The sequence below is a fragment of the Oryctolagus cuniculus genome, chromosome 3, assembly GCF_051225735.1.
Source record: "Oryctolagus cuniculus isolate XC-2025 breed Fujian yellow rabbit chromosome 3, ASM5122573v1, whole genome shotgun sequence".
Lineage (NCBI taxonomy): Eukaryota > Metazoa > Chordata > Mammalia > Lagomorpha > Leporidae > Oryctolagus > Oryctolagus cuniculus.
Genome location: NC_142869.1, coordinates 780869 through 798582, shown reverse-complemented (window position 1 = coordinate 798582; position 17714 = coordinate 780869). Strand labels below are relative to the sequence as shown.

Sequence of the window (17714 nt, the reverse complement as noted above, 5' to 3'; positions counted from 1 at the left end):
CTGCTCTGCTCCCCCTCCCTGACCTCCGGGTGCTGCCGTGGGGGTGGCAGGAGGCGGCAGGGGATGGGGTGTCCCCCACAGGAAGCCCCTGGCCCCTCCCCTTCTGGCTGCAGCTGGGCCGAGGCCCATCCCCCCACCCCGGGCATGCGGCCGCAGCTGGAGCCCATTACACCCCAGCGCCGCTGGGACGGCCCCGCTAAGCAGTGACCCCCGTGCAGTCAGGAATGAGTCAGGCTGACGCTGGCCGCTGCCTTCCCGTTAGCCGTTAGCCAGTGCCCAGGGGAGCGGGGGCGGGGCCAGCCTGGCCCAGGGCCTGCCATGTTCTTGTCACCGCCACCCCACCCCCGGGCCCTGTCTCTCGTGCACTCAGGCAGGAAGCTATGGGGCCTCTGCTCCCAAGGACACCCCCACCCCCACCAGAGCTGGACTCCCCGGGCTTCGGGGGTGGGTGCTGCCGTGGGGGTCCCCACAGAGCCTGGGCCTCAGGGTGACCCTGGGCAGCTGGTCACTGGCCCAGCACCCATGGGAGAGGCCAGGTTGGGCTCTAGAGGAGGGGCACCCCAGAACCCCCCACCCACCAGGCCTGCCTGAGGGACAGAGCCAGGGTGTCCAGACCTGGAGGAGTCTCGGGGAGGGCTGGAGAGGAAGGCAGGAGGCCATGGGCACCCATCCACGGGGGTCCTGGGGGCACACGCTATGGCTGAGGGGCCCCGGCCAGGAGCCCCAGCCACGCCTGGGAGCCAGAGGAGGGGCTGGGGGGGGGAGCAGAGGCTCTGGTTGGGACCGGCACGGCTGCCCGGGCCCCCAGCAGCTAGCGTGCATGCTTGACAGGCAGGCGGCGGCCTGGGCTGTGGGGCCGGCGTCTGTGCATCTCCTGCTGGTCTGGCCACCCAGCGCGAGGGCCCCTCCCCAGGCCTGGCCCCTCCCTGGAAAAATGCCTCTCGGAGCCTTGGACCCGGAGTTGCCTGCCCACTCAGAGCCAGGAAGGGTGGGGGGCTCTGCTCTGCCCCGCCCCGCCCACACACCCCCTCCGTGGGTGGACAGATGAAGGATTGAGCCTTCCTCTCCTACCTGCGTCAGCTCCTCCCCCAGACCCCACTTTGCAAATTAGCTGTGAGACACCTGCCCCAGGTGGGCAGGGGCTGGACTTCCCCACGGCACCTGCACGCCTCCCAGCGTTCCCAGGGCCGGCTGGAGAGGGGACAGCGACACAGGTGCACCAGGGGCAACGGCCAGCCCTGTGCCAGCCGCTCCGGGACCCTGTGCTGCCTGGCGGGTGTCAGGCAGCCATCTCTGGGGTGTTTCAGAGACTGTGGGACACCGTCCTGAGCCCCGTGGCCAGCAGAGCGGACCGGGCACTGACCGTGCGTGGGGCTGGCCCGCAGGCCTCGCTCACCTCCCTGCCTGCCCGCATCCGTGAGATCGTGGCCGGCAGCCTGGGCGAGGAGCCCCCTCAAGGTAAGGCGGCCGGGGGCATGGGGGCGGCAGAACAGCATGCTGAAGCCCCTCCCCCAGGCCCTCCTGGCCGCTGTCTGCCTAGCACAGCCAGCCCACTTGAGCCCCTGCCCCCAGGCACCCGCCCTGGCCGCCAGTGCCCACCACAGCCCTGGGCACCGCCCTGGCCGCCAGTGTTCATCACAACCATGGGGTACCCCCGTGTCCAGCAGGGCCAGCACCACACCCCGGGCACCCCCTGCCCCCCCGTGTCCAGCAGGGCCAGCACCACACCCCCGGGTACCCCCCTGCCCCCCAGTGTCCAGCAGGGCCAGCACCACACCCCCGGGTACCCCCCTGCCCCCCAGTGTCCAGCAGGGCCAGCACCACACCCCCGGGTACCCCCCTGCCCCCCAGTGTCCAGCAGGGCCAGCACCACACCCCCGGGTACCCCCCTGCCCCCCAGTGTCCAGCAGGGCCAGCACCACACCCCCGGGCACCCCCAGCCCCCCAGTGTCCAGCAGGGCCAGCACAGCTCCTGTGGGACCGGCTTACGTCAGCCAGTGGTGCTTTGAGAACCCTAAGGCCGGCACTGGGGGAGCACAGCCCGCTCCCTGCTTTGCTGGGCCCTTGCACTCCACTGCCCACCTGAGGCCGTACTGCTGTGCTCGTGCCCCCCGGGTGTGGGCCCCAGGTGACCAGTGCCCGGTCAGCCGCTCTCGCTGCTCCCGGCACCAGGGACACCCCAGCACCCACACCCTCTGCTCTACTTGGGTGGAGATCTGGGCCTGCGTTGAAGTTGACAATAGCTGAGTGCTCCTGCAGAGAGGAGAGCCCACCCCCACCTCAGAGCCCCACCCACCCACCTCAGAGCCCCGCCCACTCCACCTCAGAGCCCCACCCACTCCCACCTCAGAGCCCCACCCACTCCACCTCAGAGCCCTGCCCACCCACCTCAGAGCCCTGCCCACTCCACCTCAGAGCCCCGCCCACTCCCCCACCTCAGAGCCCCGCCCACCCCCCTTCAGAGCCCCGCCCACTCCCACCGCAGAGCCCCGCCCTCCCTCTCAGCAGGCCTGGCTGTCTGTTGGGCCATGGGTGGACGCAGGGCCGGCTCTGGCCGCCCGGCTGACCTGGGTTTGCGCCTGCAGGGCCGCGGGAGCCGCCAGCGGCCTGGGCCGGCGCCCGGGAGGAGAGGGAGCTCCTGCAGGGGGAGCTGGTGCGGCTGGAGCAGCTGCTGGCCCAGGCAGGCGCGGAGCGGGAGGAGCTGGCCAGCAGGTGCAGCGCGGTCAGCGAGCTTGTGAGTGTGTGCGGGGTCACAGCCAGGCCCTCGGGAAAGACAGAGTCCGCCACGACACCACAGGCAGGGCGTCGGCTGGCGCGCCCACATGCCCCACCAGGCCACGGCTGAGCTGTGCCCCCCCGCCCCCTCCCAGCCCCCCCCGGGGCCTCCCCTGCCCCTCACTTCCCAGGCTGCGGATCAAGGTCTATCCTGGGGCAGCCATCGGGGGCTGGGCTGCAGGCCCCCACCCCCGGGCAGCACAAGCAGGCACTCCAGGTGTGGGGGCCACATTCACCCCACTCTCACCTCCCTGCCCCGGGCTTCGCCGTGTGGCTGTGCCGAGCCTGAGGGCCCCTGCCTCCCGCTGGGCCAGGGCTGCCAGCCCCTCGGTGCCGCCCCCGTGCACAGGGTCCTGAGCCTCCCAGCCCTGCCCTCAGCCCCTGCTGCAGGGCCCAGGGGAGCCCCCTGTCCACCCAGGGTGGGCTTTGTGCCCGGCGGCTGGGGCGTGGTGGGACCCGGCAGGCTTCCCGCCCAGATGCAGGCACGGCTGCGCAGGTCGGAGCTGGAGCACAGCGCAGACCTGGAGGAGGCCCTGGGCCGCCTGGAGGCCGCCGAGCAGAGGTGAGCCGGCCAACCCGGGCTCTGACCCGCTGAGCCCTGGCTGTTGGCCGCTCCTCCCAAGGTGTCTCGGTTAGCTTTGCCGGTGGGGCCAGGGAAGGGCCTGGGGCTGCCAGCCCACCTGCTGCAGGACCCCATTCCCCATCTCAGGGCCAGGCACGCGGCCTCCCAGGCTGCCCCTGGCCTGGGCGACTGTCGCACACTCAGAGACCACCCAGCCCCCACGCCCAGGCCCCCGGCGTCCAGCGCCTGCCCAGCAACAACCCAGCCTCTGACACAGAGAAGGGAAGAGCCTCGGGCAGTGGGGGGGGGGGGGGGGGCTCGAGTCCCCAGACGCCGGGAGGAACACGTCCCATGGTGGGCCCATCCCCCCGGCCCTTCAGGCCCCTCCGCGGGGTCCTTGCTTTCCTGGAGGGTTGAGGCCGGTCTGGGGTTGGGGGTGCAGAGCCAGGAGGACGAGGGGGGGGTGGAGGCTCAGGAATGGGGGGGGCCCAGGAGAGACGTGCTGTCTCTGGCACCCAGTCTGGGGCCCTCTGTGGGGCCCGGGGGTCCGTCCGTCTGAGGGTCTCGGAGGAGAGGCTCAACCCCACCCCCACCCGGCTTCCATCCCTGCAGGAGTGCCGGCCTCTCCCAGGTCAACAGCCTCCTCCGGGGACAGCTGGCGCAGCTGAAGAAGGCCAACGAGGCACTGGCCCAGGAGCTGGCCGCATCCAGAGGCCTTGTGCTCCGCCTGCAGGGCGAGCTGGAGCGGAGGGAGCCGCGGCCCCGGGCCCAGAGACAGGTGCTGCCCTCCGGCCAGGCCGGGCCCCACCCTGCACCTGTGGCAGGAAGCAGGGTCAGCAAGGCCAGGCCAGCTCCAGGTCCCGCCATGCTACACGCCACCCCCCACCACGGCCCCGCCAGGCTGCAGTGAGAGGACGGAGCTGGGGCCGTGTGCTGGCTCTGGCGTGGACCAGGCTGTTGTGAGCAGGCCGGCGCCCCCATGGGCCTGACCCTTGACCCCAGGGCTGCCCACAGCACCTGCCCCGAGGCCCCTGCGGTGACCTGGCTTCTGCCCTCACGCGGATGCGTCCCGGGCAGATTTCTCCCGTTTGGGGACGATGCTGTGCTGGCCACCGCTGCTGTGCTTGGCCTCTCCGCCCTGTCTGACCATGAGCCTGCGGGCCTGCTCCTGCTGCAGACCCTCAGGAGAGGACCACCCCACCCCTGCCGGGCACCTCATGAACCATGGGGGTCCACAGCATACTGGACACGGGGCTCGAGGCCCTGGGAGGGGACTCATGGTCCACCTGCAGCCCCATGGCCAGGTCCAGCAGGACACCAGGAAGTGGGAGGCGGGTGAGTGGGCCCCAGGCTGGAGTGGACGCTGGCCTCTCGCTTTCAGACCCCCCGGATGGGCCCAGGGGAGGCCCAGGACATCATTCTCCTGTGGAGACAGACCTCGGGGCTCCAGGCACAGCTGGCCGAGCTGCGGGTGGCCACGGAGCGGTCAGTGCCGCCTCCCCTCGGGGCACCCATCTGGGACTAGAACAGCAGGCCCGCGGGCCTCGGGGTACCCAGTGGAGGGCGGGCTATAGGGAGGACAGATAGACGGAGCAAGGTGGGGCCTGCCTCTCCCGGGGTCAGCACGCCCTGGGCCGGGAGCCTGTGGCCCCTCAGGTGCTGAGCTCAGCGATGGGGCTGCCCTTGTCTCGCAGGGGCCTGGCTGAGCTGCAGACAGAGGTGGCCAGAGCTGCCCAGCGCCTGCACACGGCCTGCCTGAACCTCGATTCCAACCTGCGCCAGGCGGCCAGCAGCAAGGCTGCTGCCCTAGAGAGGCGTCTGCAGGAGCAGGTGATGGAGACGCTGCAGATGCAGGCCAGGTGGGCGCCCCTCGGGCATGGGGGGGGATGTGGTGCTGCAGGCCAGGTGGGCGCCCCTCGGGCAGGGGGGGGGATGTGGTGCTGCAGGCCAGGTGGGCGCCCCTCGGGCAGGTGGGGGGGGCTGTGGTGCTGCAGGCCAGGTGGGTGCCCCTCGGGCAGGTGGGGGGGGATGTGGTGCTGCAGGCCAGGTGGGCGCCCCTCGGGCAGCTGGGGAGATGTGGTGCTGCAGGCCAGGTGGGCGCCCCTCAGGCAGGTGGGGGGATGTGGTGCTGCAGGCCAGGTGGGCACCCCTCGGGCAGTTGGGGGGATGTGGTGCTGCAGGCCAGGTGGGCGCCCCTCGGGCAGGGGGGGATGTGGTGCTGCAGGCTAGGTGGGCGCCCCTCGGGCAGTGGGGGGATGTGGCTGCTGCAGGCCAGGTGGGCGCCCCTCGGGCAGGTGGGGGTGGGGCAGACGCAGCTCCATGAGGTCTCATTTCTGTGCTCAGCATGGGTGCTGCCTGCATGCAATGTCTGGCACCGGTGTGGGGCACACGCCGCCCAAGACCACCGTCCCTCCCATCTGTGGCTACACTGTCCTGTCTAACCACTGTCCACCTGTGACCACTGTCCTGTCTGTGACGACGTCAGGCCTGAGACCACTGTCCATCTGTAGCACTGTCCACCCGTGGCCACTGTCTTGTCTGACAACTGTCTGTCCATGGCCACTCTCCCACAGGCTGCAGAAGTGCCCCAGAGCCGGCGGCCGGCTCTCCTGGGCAGGCTGAGGGTGCCCGGGCACTGACTTCTCCAAGGAGGAGACTCTGCCAAGGCAGCAGCCGGGGTCGCTGTGGGGATTCACTGTGGATGCTAGGGACGAGGAGAGGCTGCGTCCCAGCAGCCCCCAGGGAAGGAGCCCACCCCGCCGGGGGCTCCGCGGGCCTCACGGGGTGCGTGGGAGGCTCTGCACACCTCCGGGCTACTCCAAAAAGTGGGGCCACTGCTCCCCGGGAAGGCCCCGCCCTGTTGGCCATGGGGCCAAGACCACAGACCCCCAAGACGTGGCCACAGACCCCCAAGATGTGACCACAGACCCCCAAGACGTGGCCACAGACCCCCTGGCAGGCTTCCAGGTGCCAGCCCTCCCACCTGCAGGGCCCGGAGGTATCAAACACAGCCCACTGCAGGGCCTGGGCAGTGCCTACAGCGGGTGGGGCAGGGGCCTGGAAGAACTCCTTCCCCTGGACGCACCACTGTGGACAGCGTCCCGGCTCAGGGACCACTGGGGAGCTGAGTGGGGCTGGGTGCTTCACTGCTGACACGGGCAGGGCGGGGCCTCTGGGGCCGCTCAGCCCAGCCCCCACCCTGACTTTCCCCAGGCGCCAGGAGCAGACGCTGCTGGTACAGGAGCTCAGAAAGCAGGTGGGGAAGCCCGCGGAGCTGCCTCCAAGGGGACGTCCAGATGCCGAGGGGTGGGGGGGAGATGCTCTGTGTCCCAGCCCAGCACTGGAACCCTGTGTCACAGCCCCACATTTGCACCCTGTGTCACAGCCCCACACCTGCACCCGTGTCACAGCCCAGCACCCGCACCCGTGTCACAGCCCCAGCACCCACCCTGTGTCACAACCCCACACCCGCACCTGTGTCCCAGCCCCACACCTGCACCTGTGTCACAGCCCAGCACCTGCACCTGTGTCACAGCCCAGCACCTGCACCTGTGTCACAGCCCAGCACCCACCCTGTGTCACAGCCCCACACCCGCACCTGTGTCACAGCCCAGCACCTGCACCTGTGTCACAGCCCCACACCTGCACCTGTGTCACAGCCCAGCACCTGCACCTGTGTCCCAGCCCCACACCTGCACCTGTGTCACAGCCCAGCTCCCACACCTGTGTCACAGCCCAGCACCCGCACCTGTGTCCCAGCCCCACACCTGCACCTGTGTCACAGCCCAGCACCTGCACCTGTGTCACAGCCCCAGCACCCACCCTGTGTCACCCCCACACCTGCACCTGTGTCACAGCCCCACACCTGCACCTGTGTCACAGCCCAGCACCTGCACCTGTGTCACAGCCCAGCACCCGCACCTGTGTCACAGCCCCAGCACCCACCCTGTGTCGCAGCCCCACACCTGCACCTGTGTCACAGCCCAGCACCCACACCTGTGTCATAGCCCAGCACCCGCACCTGTGTCACAGCCCAGCACCTGCCTGGCGGAGCTGTCCTCCAAGGGGATGCACAGATGCCGGGGCGGGGGGGGGGCTGGGAGTGGGGATGGGGGGGGCTGGGAGTGGGGATGTGTGAGGGTAGGGGCTGGGGTGCAGTGCACGGCAGGGGTGGTGCTGGGACCGGGGGTGTGGTGGTGGTGGGGTGTGTGGCAGGGGTGGGGCTGGAAGGGGGTGCGGCGGAGGTTCAGTGCGTGGCAGGGGTGGGGCTCAGAGCGGGGGTGCGTGGTGCGGGGGTTTCCATGCCTCACTGAGCAACCTCCTGGCCAAAGGTGTCCCAGCACAACAAAGAGGCCAGCAGGCCTGGGAGGAACCCAGGGCCCTGTCTTCTGTCCTCGGGTGGCCAAGGGGGGAAAGGAGCGTCAGGAGGGGCAGGAAGGTCTCGGCCCCCCCCGTCTGCACCCCAAAGGTGGCCCAGGCGGACGATGGATGCCTGGATCTGGCCTGGAGCAGCGTGGGGCCCCCCCAGGGCCCTGCCAGGGGCCATGGCTCCCCCTCCAGAGCCACCCCACCGCAGCCCCAGGACTCCGCCCTGCAGGCTGTGCCATCGGCAGGACCAAGGGGAAGTGGGCAGCCAAGGTCCCTGGGCACGCCAGAGGGGGTGGAGCCAGAGGCCCCCACGGGGCACAGGGCCTGGCTCCAGCCCTCCCTGGCTCTCCCTGGGGGAGTTGGGGTCTGGCTGGCCGCTAGGGGGCTGACCTCGCACCCTGACCTTGAGCAGGAGCTGCCAGGGGCAGCCATGGCTGGGCTTGGGGAACAGCCGTCTGAGAGCCGGCGAGAGCTGCAGGCCTCGTGGAAGCACCTGACCGAGCAGGCACACGAGGGCCAGAACCTGCTGGCCCCAGGAAGGTGACCAGAGCCGGGCAGGGCGGGGCTAGGAACACCCGCCAGACCCAGGCATGTCCACCGAGACCCCGCGCGAGGCCCCGTCAGTGTGCCACCCCAACCCCCGGCCGTGTGCTCCCCTGGGGGCCCCCGAGGCCTTGGGGGCAGCCCCAGGTCACGGCCACCTGGTGCTCAGCCAGGGGCGCCCACGGCAGCCGGAGGAGGTCTCGGGGCTCAGGAAGGAGCTGGCGCGGGCACAGCTGCAGAGGGCGGCCCTGGAGCGCGAGTGCATGGGCCTGCGGCAGGCCCTGGACAGGGTATGTGCCCACACGCCCCCCACCCCCGCCCTGAATGCCCCGGAACCTTCTTTGGGCCACGTCTCTTCTCTTCTCGGGGGTCCCTCCACCCCATCCCGCCCAGTGCTTGCGAGCTGCCCTCAAGGAATTGGAAAGGCCCTCCCGGGGACCCCACTGGCGGTGACCTCTGCCCCCAGGCCGAGTCCAGCAACGCAGACCTGGAGCTGCTCGTCCTGCGGCTCAAGTCGGAGGGCGCGGACCAGAGGGACTCCCTGGCCAACATGGCTGCCCTCCTGGACGGGCTGGCCAGGGACAAGGGCACCCTCAACTGCCTGGTGCTCCAGGTAAGGCCTGGCCTAGCAGGGCGGAGCCCTGGTGGGGCGGGGCCTCTGGATGAGGCGGGGCCCCAGTGGGGAGGGGCCTCCTGGTGGGGCGTGGCCTGACAAGGCGGAGCCTCTGGATGGGGCGGGGCCTGGGCCTCTCTGTTAGGCGGGGGCTTGTGGGGACGGGGCCTCCAGATGATGAGGCAGGCTGGGTGGACAGGTGGGGCTCGCAGAGCCTCCGTTCCGTGGCGGCTGTGGGACTGCGTCCCACTCATGCCCCAGACCCCTCCCGCCCTGGCGAGAGCAGGTGTGTGGGAGCCCAGGCCTTCTCAGGGATATCAGCGCCCCCTGCGGGAGGCCTGGGCCACTGAGCACTGAGGTGCCTGCGGGCCAGCGCAGACCCCCCCCTGCCCACCTGTCGCAGCTGGAGCAGGAGCGGGACCGGCTGCAGGAGCAGCGGAAGGCGCTGGAGCAGGAGCGGGCAGATGCCGGGGAGCAGCTGGCGCGGGTGGAGCAGCAGCTGGCGCGTGAGCAAGAGGCGCGGAGAGCTGTGCAGCAGGCCTGCGCGCACCTGCAGGGCCAGGTGGACCAGGTGCGCACGGGCGCTTCCCTGCAGGGCCGCCTGCTTCGCTTGCAGGTGGGGCAGCGGCTCCAGTCCACGGCCCAGGGCTTTGCGCTCCTGCCCCGCCCAGCCCGGCCTGCGTCCCCGCCTCTGTAGTGTAGGTAGCAGCGATGGAGAGGAAGTGGGGCGCATGGGGTCTCCCCGTCCCGCCAGTGCGCCCATGCCGATGCCCTGACCCTGCTGGGCCAACGCAGCACCACGTAGGACAGCACAAGCTTCGCTGGACCTTTTTGGTTTTTTTCCCCAAAATTTATTTATTTATCTGAAAGGCAAGAGTTACGCAGAGAGGTCTTCCATCCCCTGGTTCACTCCCCAGATGGCTGCAACAGCCAGGCTGGGCTGGATGGAAGCCAGGAACTCGGATATGCATCCGGGTCTCCCACATGGGTGCAGGGGCCCAGGCACCTGGGCCGTCTTCCGCTGCCTTCCCAGGCCACAGCAGGGAGCTGGACTGGAAGTGGAGCAGCCGGGACCTGAACCGGCACACACGTGGGGAGCCAGGGTCTGTACCCCTACTTTGGTCTTTCCCTTGTCTGTGGAAGTGTGATTGACAGTCCCAGGGGCACTAACACCCCTGTGACCTGTGCCCCAGCCCCCTGCCTCCCCATCACCCCCAGCCTGTTCCAGCAGCCACCAGCTCTGCTTGTCCAGGGCAAGGGGACACGTGGGTCATTCCCGGCTCCGGGCTACAATGGCGGGCGCAGGCATGTGGTAAGCCCTGTGAGCCCCTGCTTGTTCTCCGCCGGGTCGCTTCCTTGCCACACACAGTTTACAACCAGGGACTCACCATCCAGCCCTTCCCTGCCATAAAAGCCTGCGGCCAGAAGCCGGCCGTGTGAGTCTGTGGATGGGCGTGGGGAGGCGGCGAGGGCGGCCCTGGCCTTCCGTCCTCACTCGAGCTGGCCTCGGGTTTGACCCCAGGTCGCGTTGCTGCCTTGATCTCACATTCCTGCTTCTCGTTACTGAGGAGTGAAACGCAGCCTCACCGGTGGATTCGTCTCATGCCGGCAGGCGAAGGGCGGAGGTCTGGTCCAATCGTGGGGTCTGGGAGGGGGCTGCAGCCCCGCCCTCCACTCCCTGGCTCACTGTGGGTCCCCTGTCCTGCCGACCACCCCACACGGCTGCAGACCGGGGCTGACCTGTCTTGCACCATCAGGCACCAGGCTGGCCCAATCTGGGGCTGTGCACATGCAGAGCTGGGAGCTCACGCAAACCCTCCTTCCCACGTAGCCGCCTCAGGTGTTGTTTTACCAGCAAACGTGCAGTGGGTTCCAGTTCTGCACCTGTTGGGACAGTCGCCGTTGCTGTCCTTATGAGACGTGGTCACTTTGGGGGCTGTTGGGCCCAGGGCCCAGTCAGGGCTTCTCTGATATGAACTCCGTGTGGTCACGGTTGAGATCCATTTCATAGTTTTTATTCCATCTGCGATGTCTTGCCAGCAATTTTTGCATGAGGGGTGCCAGTCTGTGATCTTCCTGTAAAGTCCTCGCCAGGTTTGGGACCTGACAGGTTCCACCTGTGATGACTCCTGTCCATCACGTCCTCTGTCACGACCCCCTGTCAAGTTCCCCCGTCCATCGTGTCCCCCCATCCATCATGTCTCCCTGTCCGTCGTGTCTCCCCATCTTTCGCATCTCCCCATCCATCGCGTCTCCCTGTCCATCATGTTTCCCTCTCCGTCGTGTCTCCCCGTCCATCGTGTCCCCCATCCATTGCGTCCCCCCATCCACCACGTCCCCCTGTCCGTCGTGTCTCCCCATCCACCACGTCCCCCTGTCCGTCGTGTCTCCCCGTCCATCATGTCTCCCCATCTTTCACATCTCTCCATCCATCGCGTCTCCCTGTCCATCATGTTTCCCTGTCCGTCACATCTTACTGTCTGCCGTGTCTCCCTGTCTGTCACATCTGCCCGTCCATCACTTCTCCCCATCTGTCGTGTCTCCCTGTCCCTTGCGTCTCTGCTCCTGCTGTCCTCTCTTCTCCTCATGACCCAGCCTGAATACATCCTTTTGTCTGCCTTCCAGATCCCAAGTCCTCTCTTCAGCCACATCACATTTCTTGTCACAACCTCGTCACATCTCCCTGTCCATCACATCTCTCTATCCCTCTCATCTCCCTGTCCATCGCGTCTCCCCATCTATCACGTCTCCCCGTCCATCACATCTCCCCGTCCATTGTGTCTCACCATCCACCACGTCCCCCCGTCCGTCGTGTCCCCCATCTGTCGTGTCCCCCATCTGTCATGTCTCCCCATCCGTCGCGTCTCCCTGTCCCTTGCATCTCTGCACCTGCCGTCCTCTCTTCTCCTCAAGACCCAGCCTGAATACATCCTTTTGTCTGCCTTCCAGATCCCAAGTCCTCTCTTCAGCCACGTCTGTTTTGCCACTGAAGCCATCCAGTAACTCATTGCTTTGTGATCCTATGTCCAGTTCCACCTTTAGTTCTGCCTCTTCTCGAACACATCGGTCAGCTGTTTTAAATTTCGTATCTGATGCCGGTTTCGCAGGGGTGGCCGTGTCTGCCCTGTGCTCCTGTCTCCTCTCACTCCTGGGCATGATGACAAGCAGTCACCCCCGCTTGAGAAGTGCAGGAGTGACACGAGGGTCTGCCACGCCCCTCTGCCAGGGAGGGATCCCCAGTGACCCAGCTGGGGACCGAGGGCCACCGTGAGCTCCAGGTCTCCTGAGGGGACACCTCTCTGTGACCCCTACGTACGCTCAGTGCCTTCTGCAAAGAGAACCTGACTCCTGGGCTGCTGGCCGGGCATCTGCCCTGGTGGCTTGGCCTCCAGTCTGTCCGAGGCCATGGCACTGTCAGGGCCCACCCTGGAGTCTCAGGTCCTTGGCTGGGAGAGGGGACACACACGTGGTGGCTTCACATGGATGTCCAGGCCGCTCCCTCCCCAGTGTGGCCCACACAGATGTCCATGACACATTCCGTGCAGATCCTGGTGCGGACACACTGATCTGTAGCCATCTGTGACTTCGGCCGCCAAGGCTGTGGGACACTGGGGTCCCCTCAGGCCGGCTGTTGGCTCCACTTCCACATGCCCAGTGTGATCCGATGAGAGCGGTCATAGCTCTGCGGGGTCCACGGTCACCTCCTGGCTGCTCTGCGTGGAGTCGCTTCTGCCCCCTCACTCTGCCCGCTGTCCCCTCCCGGCCTCCCCAGGTCACTTGCCAGAAGCAGGCCCTGGAGGGGCGGCTGACGCAGAGCCTGCAGGCACAGGAGGCCCAGCTGGACGCCCTGCGGCAGGCCCTGCGGGAGAAGGACGCCCTGTCTGAACAGCAGGCCCAGCTGCTGGCCGGCCAGGAGGCCCTGGAGAGGCAGGGCAAGCTCGCGGCAGAGATGGCCACGGACCTCAGGTAGCTGTGGCCTGGGGTCGGTGCGGTGGGGCTGGGGGCCTCCGGGAGCCATGGTGCGGCTCAGCAGGGGGTGGCGTGGGGGGTGAGGAAGGGGCCATCCCAGTGCCCTTGGGGTTGGGGTGCACTCAGGAGGGGGGCGCCCAGTGGGAGCGCAAGGACTCCTTCCGAAAGATGTGCCAAGTGGAGCGGAAACCTGGCCCCGAGGGAGGTTGTGGCCACCTCAAGCCCAGGTTGAAACTGGCCTCAGGCAAGGCGGGGTCCAGGCGCTCCCTGCCCTGGTGTTCAGTGACCACCCAGACTCCTCTCCCTTCTCCCCACAAGGCCCAAGCCCCCGCCATCAGCCATCTTGGGCCCCAGACGTTTCTGAACAATCCCAGGAGCCAGGGGCAGGGCTCTGACAGCCAGGCCTGGGTCTCATGCCCAGCCCTCGAGCCAGGGACAGGGTCGCCCCAGGGAGCCATGGGCTGGGTGGGGAGCAGGGTCCCTAGGATGGCAAGGGGATGGACCCCCACGCCGCCCGTGGTCTCTGCTCCTAGAGGCCCTTGGGAGCCGTCAAGCACTTTTGTAAGAAGACTTCCTGATGGCACTGCAGAATCCGGGGGGCAGGAGAGACCCCGGAGCCTCAGGGCCTCCACTTCTCCCCAGGGATGCTCTGCAGAGCTCAGGGCAGAAGCTGGAGGGAAGCTGCCCAGGGGTGGGGTCCCAGGCCCCACCCATGTGTCCTCCTGGGCCAGGCGGAGCCCCTCCCTGCAGCCCCTGCTGTCCAGGACACAGGCCCTGGCCCAAGCCCTCCTGAGCCCAGTGCCCTGTCCTGGCTGGAGCTCCACGAGGCATGCCCGCCTGAGCCCCTGGCGGCTCAGCAGTGGCAGACAGCTGGGGGTCTCCAGGAGCAACAGCACATGGCCTCCAGCAGCCACAGGGGGTGGACACACACCCCCATCTCCTAGAGGAGGCCAGGCGGGGGTCTGGGGGAGGGGGCTCCAGGTGGATGCGAGGGGAGGATTTTCCGTGCAGCGCTGAGAGGAGCGTCCGGGACAGGGCGTCCTTGTAGATGCACGGAGGTGGGGACTCATGGGGTGCTTCTGCGTGCAGAGGCAGGAATAGGGGGCTGGGCTCCATGTGGCAGGCAGGAAGTGAGGTTTCTAAGGGGATCCCAGAGGACCCTGCAGCAAACACCTGGGAGCCCTGGAAGGCGCTGACGAGGCAGCAGCAGGCGCAGAGAGGTGGGGCCGCCTGCCTGGGCGGTGGACTGGCCGGGGGGTGCGGGCGGACGGTTGTGTTTGAGGCTCGGGCGTGTTCGTGTGCGCTGCTTGCTTTCCTGCTGTACCCACATCCAGCACGGGATGGAGCAAAACACCTGTGGAGGATGCAAAGTGCAGAGTGCAGAGGTCAGAGTGCAGGGTGCAGTGAGTGCAGGGTGCAGAGGTCAGAGTGCAGTGAGTGCAGAGGTCAGAGTGCAGCCAGGGCAGCTGCTGCCTGTGAAGCCAGGGCTCCCTCTGACCCTCCCACAAATGGCCCGGCGTGAGCTGCCGTGTCTGGCTGGAGTGCTGGCTCAGCCGCGGAGCCGGTGCCCCGGCAGCTACCTCAGAGGGCAGCAGAGCAGGGGAGCAGTTTCCTTGTCCTGTGGATGCCACGGCCTCCACCTCGCTGTCCCATGTGGCGTCCCAGGGTCCAGTGGTGCCCTGGGCATGCACACACTGCTGGTGCCTGTGCGGCTGCAGAACTGATGCCGGGAGCGGAAGTGCCGGATCCGGACACGCTGCTCCGTGGGCTTCTGCCAAGCCGACGTGTGGTGGACCAAGCGTGGTGTGTGCCGGTGAGGCTCGGCAAGGCACCACGGTCCCGTGTCTCCTTGCAAACCGCAGGCGGGGCTCTCAGGCTGCCTTTCGGTGGCTGATTGGCAGCTTTGTGCCTGCAGGGACCTGGTGCCTGCAGAGCCCTGGCCTCTGTCTCATCTCCCGGCTTCCCGACAGACGCCCCTGTGCACTCCCCCTGCCATTTTGTTCCCAGCTGTTTTCTTGGGACTCGTCTGGCTCCTGACTCCCCTGAAACGCACTCTCGTGTGGTGTCCGGCTCATTTCCGGAGACACAGACTGAAACACCCGCTTGATTCCCGACTCCCTGCAGGGCCGAGAGGGACTCCCTGGAGAGCAGCCTCTTCGGGGCCCAACAGCTGGCGGCGCGGCTGCAGGCTGAGCAGGAGCAGCTGGTGGGAGAGGCCCAGCGCGCCCGGCTGCACCAGCAGACCCTGCAAGGTGCTGCCCAGGCGCCCCTCCCCCTCCCCAGTGGGGCTCAGCCCCCAGGTGTCCAGATGTGCCACCTCCAGAGGGGCCCAGAGCTCCTGCGATGGAGTGCGGGGCCACCCCTGCTTGCGCCGTGGCCGCAGGCTGGTGCGGGGCGGCCCCTGCCGCTCTCTGACCCCCCCACCCCGAGCTGGGTGCAGGCTCACTCACGGGGAGCTCCCTGTGGCCTGGCCCTCACGCACCTGTGCTTCCCAGAGGAGATGGAGCAGCTTAAAAGGGACTGGGCGCTCCAGGAGACGCGGCTGCGGTGGGACCTGGAGCAGCTGCAGAGGCAGAAGGTCAGAGAGCAACCCTGGGGGGAGGGACCCTGAGGCCCCTTACATCCTGCGTGGGTGTGGAGTGGGCGGCCAGGCCCTCCGGGAGGCCTCGTGGAGCGCAGCAGGTGCAGGGGGCGGAACAGCCGGGCCTGGGTGTCGGCTCCCGGCGTCTGAGCTGGCCCCTGGGGCAGTCACAGCCCTGTCACTCAGGGTGCACGGCGGGCACTCAGGACCGGTTCAGGAAGCACTGGACACCTGTGGAGACCCAGGGAGGCCGTTCCCAGCTCCCTGTGGGGCCGATGGGGGGAGGCAGCTGCTGTACTGGACAGCCCCTGGGACCTGCAGGCCCTGGACCCCTAAGGGCACCTGCTGCTCTCTTGCTGCCCTGACCTCAGCGCCTGTCCCTTTGCCTCGGCCCAGGAGACCCTGAGTCTGTCCCTGGCAGAGAAGGAGGTGGCCCCACGCCGGCTGCAGCAGGTGCAGAGCGCCAGGCAGGAGCAGGGCGAGGGCCACCACCAGCTGCAGCAGCAGACGCAGCAGGTGACCATGGGGCACAGCCCCTCCCCACCTCCCCACTTTCCCTGGGACCGGCCCAGGCAGGTGCGGCTGTGCACTTACAGCACCCGTGTGTCTATCCATGCAATCGACTGTCCCCCCATTCCCTCATCCGTCTGCTCACTTGGGTGTCCACACTTCCTTCCAAATACCCAGCTGTCCCCTCACGTTCATGGTCATCCCACCACATACCCAGTTGTCCCCCCACGCACCTGTCCACCCACCCACATGACTACCCATCATACACCTGTCCACTCACCCACTCACAACCCATCACACACCTGTCCACTCATCTAGAAAACTACCCATGATGCACCTGTCCACCCACCCACACAACTACCCATCACACACCTGTCCACTCACCCACTCACAACCCATCACATACCTGTCCACTCATCTAGAAAACTACCTATGATGCATCTGTCCACCTACCCACACAACTACCCATCACACACCTGTCCACTCACCCACTCACAACCCATCACATACCTCTCCATCCACACAACTACCCATCATGCACCTGTCCACCCACACAACTACCCATCATGCACCTGTCCACCCACCCACACTACTACCTATCATGCACTTGTCAACTCACCCATTTACTACCCATCACTCACCTGTCCATCCACCTCTCCACACTCACCCAGCCATCCACCACACACCTGATCATCCACCCACACACCTACCCTTCATGCACCTGTCCACCCACACAACTACCCATCATGCACCTGTCCACCCCTCCATCACTAACCCAAACACCGTCTTTTTTCACCACTGACTCCATCCCTGTCCTTGAGTCTGACCCTCCGTGCAGCTGTCAATCATCTTCTGTCCCACACACACCTGAGCACCCTGACCCCAGCCCCCACACACCTGAGCACCCCAACCCCAGCCCCCACACACCTGAGCACCCTGACCCCAGCCCCCACACACCTGAGCACCCTGCCCCAGCCCCCACACACACCTGAGCACCCTGACCCCAGCCCCCACACACACCTGAGCACCCCGACCCCAGCCCCCACACACACCTGAGCACCCTGACCCCAGCCCCCACACACACCTGAGCACCCTGACCCCAGCCCCCACACACACCTGAGCACCCTGACCCCAGCCCCCACACACACATGAGCACCCCGACCCCAGCCCCCACACACACCTGAGCACCCTGACCCCAGCCCCCACACACACCTGAGCACCCCGACCCCAGCCCCCACACACACCTGAGCACCTGACCCCAGCCCCCACACACCTGAGCACCTGACCCCAGCCCCCACACACACCTGAGCACCTGACCCCAGCCCCCACACACACCTGAGCACCTGACCCCAGCCCCCACACACACCTGAGCACCCTGACCCCAGCCCCCACACACACCTGAGCACCTGACCCCAGCCCCCCCACACACCTGAGCACCTGACCCCAGCCCCCACACACACCTGAGCACCCTGACCCCAGCCCCCACACACACCTGAGCACCTGACCCCAGCCCCCCCACACACCTGAGCACCCTGACCCCAGCCCCCACACACACCTGAGCACCTGACCCCAGCCCCCACACACACCTGAGCACCCTGACCCCAGCCCCCCCACACACATGAGCACCCTGACCCCAGCCCCCACACACACCTGAGCACCCTGACCCCAGCCCCCCCACACACCTGAGCACCCTGACCCCAGCCCCCACACACACCTGAGCACCCTGACCCCAGCCCCCACACACACCTGAGCACCTGACCCCAGCCCCCACACACACCTGAGCACCCTGACCC

At 67.6% G+C, this 17714-nt stretch overlaps 1 protein-coding gene across 2 annotated transcripts in view; it reads left to right on the top strand.

Annotated features, from left to right (window-relative positions):
* Nucleotides 1–17714, top strand: part of CROCC2 (ciliary rootlet coiled-coil, rootletin family member 2) — a 42721-nt gene that overhangs the window by 9631 nt on the left and 15376 nt on the right. Inside the window, exons 2-15 of one of the 2 annotated variants that reach the window (XM_089328752.1) lie at nt 1386–1458; nt 2586–2734; nt 3252–3337; nt 3950–4115; nt 4719–4822; nt 5032–5196; nt 6551–6593; nt 8118–8245; nt 8418–8538; nt 8715–8861; nt 9265–9432; nt 12634–12827; nt 14955–15082; nt 15326–15408. In XM_089328752.1, coding sequence (XP_089184878.1) covers nt 1386–1458; nt 2586–2734; nt 3252–3337; nt 3950–4115; nt 4719–4822; nt 5032–5196; nt 6551–6593; nt 8118–8245; nt 8418–8538; nt 8715–8861; nt 9265–9432; nt 12634–12827; nt 14955–15082; nt 15326–15408 — 1755 coding nt within the window. Of the gene's footprint in view, nt 1–1307; nt 1459–2585; nt 2735–3251; nt 3338–3949; nt 4116–4718; nt 4823–5031; nt 5197–6550; nt 6594–8117; nt 8246–8417; nt 8539–8714; nt 8862–9264; nt 9433–12633; nt 12828–14954; nt 15083–15325; nt 15409–17714 lie in introns of both variants that reach the window. The other variant, XM_070069931.2, reaches the window with a different exon arrangement.